The 8,878-nt window shown below is 36.7% G+C and overlaps 1 protein-coding gene across 1 annotated transcript in view; it reads right to left on the reverse strand.

Annotated features, from left to right (window-relative positions):
- Positions 1-2,388: 2,388 nt before the first annotated feature.
- The window catches only part of LOC111864200 (nucleolar complex protein 4 homolog A), a 30,776-nt gene continuing 24,286 nt past the window's right edge, over positions 2,389-8,878 (reverse strand). The window contains exons 8-10 of the mRNA XM_023851273.2: positions 6,524-6,687; positions 3,526-3,719; positions 2,389-2,602 (exon numbers count right to left, since the gene is read on the reverse strand). Coding sequence (XP_023707041.1) covers positions 2,486-2,602; positions 3,526-3,719; positions 6,524-6,687 — 475 coding nt within the window. The 3' untranslated portion in view covers positions 2,389-2,485. The remainder of the gene's footprint in view (positions 2,603-3,525; positions 3,720-6,523; positions 6,688-8,878) is intronic.

The following is an 8,878-nucleotide window of genomic DNA, read 5'->3' on the forward strand; positions in this document are numbered from 1 at the left end:
TATGGATTTATGGAATATACAATAAATGAATGAATGAATGAAATGTCATACATGAACACTTGTTTTAATATGCAAATCTCAAGTCATTTCAGCATTATAAATAACATGGTTGACAATGTTTAACTGTAGGAGGGGTGTGGAAAAATGGTCCACAGGCATGTAACACACAGGCTCATTTCACAGTAACTACCCAGTGATACTGAAAAGGAACTGTGATGTGTGGCATGATCTCAGATATTCTCCTTGCACTAGAAAGAATAACAAAACATTGTTCAAAGACAGTAAAGGCGTTCTTATGTAAATTATGCATCACCCCAAGATGTATGGCAGAATGTAGGTGTAGCTCCATGCACTTCTAATGCTGGAGACCTGATGAAGGCAAACAGTCAGCTTCATGCTACAAGTGTTTTATTCCACTGGCTAGGAAACTGGAAGAGCCTCAGAGCCAGCAGATGCTTTGAAGGGTAGAAAATCTCTACCCCTTCCATGAACTGAACCATGATTCCCTGAATACCAAGTCTTTGTCACTATAGAGCTACTCTACTCCTGTTAAAACTGCAGTGGCTGCAGAATCCAAGCCAAATAAATGGAGACAAACTGGAGAACGTGACATATGGAATTAGTAGAATACTAAAGGGGAGGGGGGGAAGGAATATCTCAGATAAAATTATAAGCTTGAAACAAATACAAACAAAAATACTAGACTTGTAAAGAAGCATAAATGAATTTAAGGATAGCTACTTGGTAAAACATGAGAATGGTGACATGCTTTGTGGGTAATAATGTTAGACTTAAATTCATACAGCTGAGCCCCTACCATCCAAGACTACTTATTTTGAGTTCAAACTTGCTACGAAAGGCATAAGTCACCATATAATAGTCCAAGCAGGAGGTCAAACATTACATTTTGATATCCATAGACTTCTTAATTCTATATGGGATAAGCAAGAATTGTCAATCTACTACTGTATTTACTTATAAACAATGGCTGTAGTAATTACCAGGGTATACCACTGTTATCAGATATTTTAAAAACTTATTCAGAATTTCTCTCTTGAGGTAAACTCCACAAGTAGAAATTATTGGGGCCCATCAGTGTGGCTTCTGACCTTGACAGTATCACCGTCATTGAGGGGAGGGGGAGGACTAGCAGAACCCCCCCTGTGAGTGCCTCAATCTCAGAAATGAATTCTATGCTCTTGATTGGGTGGGCAGAGGCTGAAAACATCAGCACAGGATTCTGGAATGTCACAGAATGATAAGAATACCTCACATTGCACCCTATATGATAGTAATCTTTACAGTTACTTCCATGAGAACTTTAAATCTCTTCAACACAGACTGGAGGCATTTGACAAAAATTATAAGCTTACATAAAACGACAATTTTACATGTTCCTTATGGGTGTGAAGCTTGATCACTACAGTAAGAGAACACAGGCTGAGGATGTTTTGAAAATAAAACGGTGCTGAGTAGAATAGTTGGTCTTTGGAGCGAGGAAGTAAGAGGAAGATGGAAAACTTACATAGTGAGTAGCTTCACAATTAGTGTGAACAAACAAAAGACGATAAGATGGGTAAAGCATGTAGTGTGCATGATATGGGAAATCACATTAGTCTGAGAACTTGAAAGACTGTTTGGGACACTAAGGCATGGACTTGAGGATAAGGCTGAAATGGAACTTCAAAGAAACAGGATGAGGGGCTTGAATCAGCTCTATCTGGTTCAGTGTCGGGGCCAGTAACAGGCTCATGTGAACACAGTAATAAACCCTCAGGTTTGATAAAAGGTAGGGGATTTCCTCATCGGCTGCTTAATTTCCAGTAATAACTAACAATAAGGAATCATTTTCCATATAGTTGTTAGTTATTCAAACCATTCAGTTTATGTACATTCCAGAACTGAGCAGGTGACATTTTTTACTATATTATGCCAATCCTTATTTAACCCAAATCACAGCCCAAATTGTTCCACCAGCTAATGGAATGAACAACAACCATCTTAATTTTATGCGGGAAATTCCATTTATGTCCTTATGCGAACTACGCATAATTATGAAGAAACATAACTGAAAGCTGAAATTACCTCGCACTTGGTTGATACCTCCCACATCGAATTCCAGCATGTGAAATAGGTTATGGGACAAGTGGATAATTCCATTTATAGCTTTATGTAAACCAGGCTTTACTGTAAATCTGCATGGCTGCGAATCAGAATCACTTCACAAATCTAAGTAAAAATCTTCCATTTCAAATTTGAAGCAAGACCATCTGACAGTATTGGCGCTATTGCTAGGTCATAGACTGGTGGTGGCCCCCCCCCCCAAATAAGACCTTTATTTTTAACTCTGTGAAGAACACTCCATAACCAGATATTTACAAAACTGGATCTGTGCAACAGAAGAAAATCAATTTAATGCAAGGTTCTTAAGTTATAAGTATAGTACACATTCTACAATGGTCAGAAATATAAAACATTAATGCACTTATGTAAGAGCCCAATATTGAGTCACTTTTTCTCCTTTTGACGATGATACAGACTGTGGTCTGTCAAATGTCAATGTAATTTCTTTCACCTTCTTCTTCAATTCTTTTTCAAAAATCTGTAAGAAGAAGAAAAACCCCTTAAAATATGCATTACACACTGGGGAATCTGTTGCCCTTACAACTCTGAAATAGAAGCCTGTAGAGAAATCAGTATGAAAGGATAATGCTTTGTAAAGGAAATCTGTATTCCAGAGGAAGAATGTAGCCACGGGTCTGAAATGTAAACAAATATGGTGTTACAGCAACATTTGGATCTCACAGGAAACTATGGATACATGGAACAGTGAAGCAGTCATTCATACAGTCCTCAAGCATATTATTATTAATAATCTATTATTACCTATCATCACCATCATCATTCTTATCTTTTGGAAATACGGTCTTTTGAGTCCCTGCTTGGTACATCAGAGACTTTGTGCTTCATTTAAGTTCTGCTGTTAACCAATAATTGTTCCTCTACTAGATGCACTTCAGCTGCTAATGCTGCTTGCAAGGATGTCGATGTGTTCAGAACCAAAATTGTTTTTCGTAATCATATTTTACAGGGATTCTTTTTTCTTATGAAAAACAACAATCATCAATACAAATGCATTTGTATGAACGAAAAGAGAAGTCTAAAAATTACATGCCTATTAGACTTTAAAGGCTTCTAACTTCTAAATAAAAAGAACATAAACAGGATCAGTGGCAGCAGCAAAGGTGTATCAGTGTGGAAGGAGGCCATTTTGAATAATCAATCATAAAAGACTAAATATTTGTGACACTGTAAAGATATTTGTAAGGGAAGTCATGTAAAATAAATAATTAAATCATGTGATCAATAATTGTTTCCATTTCAAATGTATCCTGACTTTTGCCCCATGCTGTATAACACAAACATATTCAATATGCAGGAAAAAAAAAGTAACTTTCTACAAGCTCAGATTTAAGAACATATAAACAACAATAGATAAAACACACTTCACAGGACTTTACTTACATCATCAGCAGAATTTTCAAGAATCTTGCTCATGTCCCATTCCACAGATGGTAGTGGCATATTAATAAACTTTGCTGCTGTGGCAATATTAGGCAAAATATGATTCTGCAGTGTTTGCAGTTCCCACAGTGAACTCTCAATTGCCTGACTTTTAATTGGATCGCGTTCCTCCATGATGTATGGATCTAAGCTTACTAAGAAAAAAAATAATCTTATGTTTAATATTCTTCTATTACATGTTCATGCAGCATTATCACACAACAATTTATTACTATCTACATCATAGCGTATTGTCTATAACATAATAATGTGACTCGCAAATGGAGGCAATGTTTCTGCTGTAGACGCACGGACTTGTGAATGCCTCGTGCATACTGGCCACCTCCAGATTTGTTCCTAACACAGGTACATTATCTTGGGAGCCTTGGGACTTGAGCTGTGGTGGATTTCTCTGATATGCAGTTCCAGGCTTATGTGGTATATGTACCTACCACAGCTCAGCATATAACTGTCTCACTGAAAAACTTTTCTCTGATAACATAAGTTTTGGTCTTTATACCATGTACAAAAGAATTTTATTTCAGTCCTCCTGCTAGCCACTGGCTTTCTAACTGGCCTTTTAGGTAGGTCGTCGATAAAGAAAAAAAGAAAATGGTGGTAAGTAACCACAACAATCATGGAGAAACAAGCATCCACATGATGTGTGAAATTCAAATGGCCAGTTGGCAAGAATTGGTTTAGATTTATTGTTGATGGTTTTAGATAGATCATTTATGTAGAGAAGAAAAAGTAAGGGACCTAAAATTGATCCTTGTGGAACACCGTGCTTTATAATTCCCCAGTTTGAAAATGCATTATGACTGGAGTTTTTATTATTTATTTCAACTCTTTGATACCTGTTTTTGAGGTATGATTTGATCCATTCATTAGCTTTGCCAGTTATTCCATAGAAATTTAATTTCGATAGTAAGATATCATGATTAACACAATATCCCAAATATCTGAACTGTGGCACATTTTCAAAACATCTGTTTCCTATCTTTATATCACGATTTTGCCCTGCATTTTGGTGACGAGACAGCAACATATACTTAGTTTTCTCAGTGTTTACTTCTAGACCAACCTCATTACTTGCATCATTTAAAGCTTGTGTCTTTCTTTATGGTATCTACATTATCACCCAGTAGATTCGCATCATCAGCATAGACCAACAGTTGATGTGTCCCATTTAATTTCAATCCAACCTGGTTTCCCTGGACCTTCTTATGGCATATTCTAAGTCAAAGTTGAAAAGGAGTGGCGATAAAGCGATAAAACAAACGTTTACCTACATGGACTTTACTGTGCGTTTCGTTTAAACACGTTTTAATCAACCTAACTAGTTTCATGGATATCCCAAACTCTATCAGAATATTGTACAATACTTTCCTCCTAACTGAATCATAGGCTTTCTTGAAGTATATAAATAGCTGATGTACTGTCTTATTGTACCCCCCTTTTTTCTTCCAATATCTGACGAATGCAAAAGATCTGATCTGTTACGTTGAAACCCACACTGATGATCCCCAATAATTTCATCTATATATGGACTTAACCTTGAGAGAAGAATATTGGATAAAATTTTGTATGAAGTTGATAGCAGTGATATCCCTCGATAATTACTATGGTCAGTTTATCACCCTTCTTGTGAACTGGTACAATAATAGACTCCTTCCACTGATCAGGCAATTTTTCCTTATGCCAAATAGAAGTAATTAGATTGTGGATCTTAGAACGTAATATTTCGCCTACTGCTTGAATTAGTTCTGCTGGAATCTGATCACTACCTGGTGATTTATACCGTTTCAATTTTGCAATAGCACTTCAACCTCAAAAGGGCTAGGATCAGGTATTAACGGATCAGCTGTATCGATTTCTGTCTGCCTAACATCACTGACCCTATGTACATTCAGTAACTGAGAGAAGTAGTTCCTCCACCTATTCAAAATATTGTGGGAATCTGCAAGCAGATCACCATTCTCATCCTTCACTAAGTTACTGCTAGGCTGGTAACCCCTCTTAAAGTCTTTTATTCCTCTATACAGGTCTCTAATGTTCTTGTTCTTCCTGTTCATTGCAAGCTCATCAATTTTGTCTTTCAGATATTCCCTCTTTTTGTTCATGAAATGCCAGCTGGTTTTACGTCTTATATTGTTCTGATTATCCCCATTTAACTCGCTTGGATCCTGTAACCATTGCAATTTGGCCTGCTTTCTTTGATCTAATAATTTTGAGCATCCTTCATCGAACAATACCTTATGCTTCTTTGGTTCATAATAACCTAGACTCTCTTTGGCAGACATTTTGATATTCTCTCTAATAGTTTCCCAAGCTTTATTAACATCCACCTCAGTTTCCAAGTTTTTGGTAGCCACGAACCTATTTCAGATATAAAAACAATAGTGCTCTTTGCCCTCTACCTCATTTAATTTCTCAAACTGAACCTCTCCAAATGAACTCTGTGTGTTGTTTGTTTGCTCACTGCCAGTCTTTCCCTAACCTTTGCCACCACCAGGTAGTGGTCAGTATCACAATCTGCTGCCCTCATTCCTTCATTACATTAATTTATTGTTATATTTTAGTCCTCTATTCACAACTTTCGCTTAGTGTTGAAATGATGTGGTTTTCTCCACGCTGTCATATCAGATTTATTTGTTTATACAGTAAGGACATGTTTTGGATATGCGTGCACCTATGCACACACAGCCCTCCTCAGTCACGTCTGTATATTGTTGTTAAGTTGCTACACTGTACTGTTCTCTTGCTGAGTGAAGCATTAATAAAACCAAGATTAGAACAGGCAAAAACTGAAGCTGATTGTCTAAATCCAAGGTTCAGCTACTATGCATATTGTGGCAATAACAAGGGAGGGAAGCACAACCCAGACAAAGAACAGGTACTTCTGGCTGCATATATTAATGTTCAAAATCTTTGGTAAATTACAGCCCCAAAATCTTACCTTCTCCACCTTTTGGGTGATTAAGAAGTCTCTTGAGGCCAGGATGTCGCAATATCAAGTTGCCAATGAACATCAGAATAATTTGGATGTCATGAGGCGGTGCAACTAAAGTAAGACGTGCCAACCGTTTTGCAAAAGCTGCCACTAAATGCTCTGATAAATGCCTAGTAATGTTAAGAAAATATATGTCATGTAGAATAATTAGAATCACAATTATTTTTACACAAACAAAGATATTTGTATAATAACCATATGTCTCTTCTTTCTCACAAGTTTCAACTAATTTGGGCATACATAGTACTCTACAAATTTATTTACTTAGGTAGTGAAATAAACTCATAAAGGGAATTAATGGACAGATCAATAGAAGTAGTTCTAAATTCTTCCAAATTTAAAAAGAATATTATGGAACAGAGATATCCCAAAGTGACACAGGACTATAACTGAAAGTGATACAAACACAGACCGTTACAAAGATAAACAACAGCAATATCCAAGCAATGGACATGAAATTTTTTAGAGTACTGCGGGGAAAAAAGAACCAAGAGACAGAATAAGGAGAGATTTTTTTTGAGAAACTGGAATTCTAGATTTGTTAACAGAGTTAGAAGAGAAATGGTTCCTATGGTTTAGCTACGTAACAAGGAGAGATAGAACAAGGACACTCAGAAGGGCATCAGAATTAAAACTTAAAGCAGTGATATTCATGGGATGACTTGTAACAAATTGGGTTAGCCCAGTACTAGAGGACAGGGAATGGTGGATTTTAGATTTTAGGGGAAGTGACAAGGCCAGTCACCCTGGGGCCTCAACAAAACAGAAATAGAATCCACAGACTTTACTCAGACATTCGCTTCTCTAAAACCATGAAAAGTTAATTTGTATTTTTAGTTATTATAAGAAATAAGAACCAAAAGAGAGAGAAAGAGAAAAGTCATAACCTAAATTTGTTGTTGTGAGCTGGAAGATAAACTCGCCACTTCCTTCTGGAAGATCCACTTCTAAAAACAGCTGTCTGAGGCTATTCTGAGTGAAGAAGACATTAAAATATGAAAATACACTTGCTCATTCTGCCCCTGGTTCACTAAGACTGTGACATAACTTGTGATGTAATGGCAAGTTGTTTCCAAGATTTGGATACACAATTTCTGATGGCATACTGTGATGAAGTTATGTACAGCAAGAAATTTTGACAAGATTTTCTCATGAAAAATTATGGGGCAAAATTTTTTGGAAATAAAGTAACACACACAATGGATTCTGAATGTGCCTGTTCATCAATGGATTAAAATTTCAGAGTTCATGATGTTATCTGATATGAAACATTAAACAATAACATCTCCAGTTACAAATTGTCAGTCATTAATGTTTATTTTTTACTCATGTCTGACCCTATACAGGGTTCCCATAAAAGAATAGTAACAACAAGAAACTGGTATAGCATACATCAGTAAATGTGAGAACATTGTGTTCTGTCACTCATACAGTTTACTACAAGCATTATGCTTTCGAATGACTTGCCCTAAAATACAGGATTTCCAAACAAATACGTAGGTTATCCAGAAAGTAAGTTCCGATGGGCTATTGAAAAAAACAAGAACTTATTTCCATACCATTTATATTGTCATTTGATGTACATGCCATACACTACTTTTAAACATAATTTCCACCATTGTTGAGGCACTTGCTGCAGCAGGACACAAGTTTTTGTATCTCTGAATCATAGAATGATGCTGCCTGTGATGCAAAACCATGTGTTAATGGCTTCTCTGACCTCACTGTCATGCAACCGCCTGTCACTAAGGGCAGTTTTCAGATGCAGGAACACATGAAAATCACTTGGCACTAAGCCTGGGCTGTAGGAGGGATGACTGAATTGTTCCTAGCCAAATGTTACGATGAGATTCTGTGTTGCGGCAGCAGTGTGTGGGCGGGCATTGTCATAAAGCGTCACAAAACCCCAACCAAGCATGCCATGTTGATTGTTCTGGATTGTAGGACACAGTTTCTTAAGTGTGTTGATTGCTGAGCCTTGAGGCAAGAATTCCTCAAGCAGAATGCTTTTAAAATAAATGATACACACCCCGTCCCAAGTGCAAACAATATATATTATATGTCTTTGATCTTGTTCTTTTCTACACTACATGTTTCGGCCTCTATCGGCCATCATCAGGTGTATACTCTTAACGTTGCTGCCACACTGAAACCCAGTCTAAAATTTAACATTTAAAAAACACATTGTTATTTTTGTCGTATTATCAACATCTACCTCGTTGATATGTGTCTGGTATGTAGATTATATTGCACACGTCAAATTTTCCTGTAGTAGCACTATAAAATCTTTAGTTATGATTT

The sequence above is a fragment of the Cryptotermes secundus genome, unplaced genomic scaffold (assembly GCF_002891405.2).
Source record: "Cryptotermes secundus unplaced genomic scaffold, Csec_1.0 scaffold2898, whole genome shotgun sequence".
NCBI lineage: Eukaryota > Metazoa > Arthropoda > Insecta > Blattodea > Kalotermitidae > Cryptotermes > Cryptotermes secundus.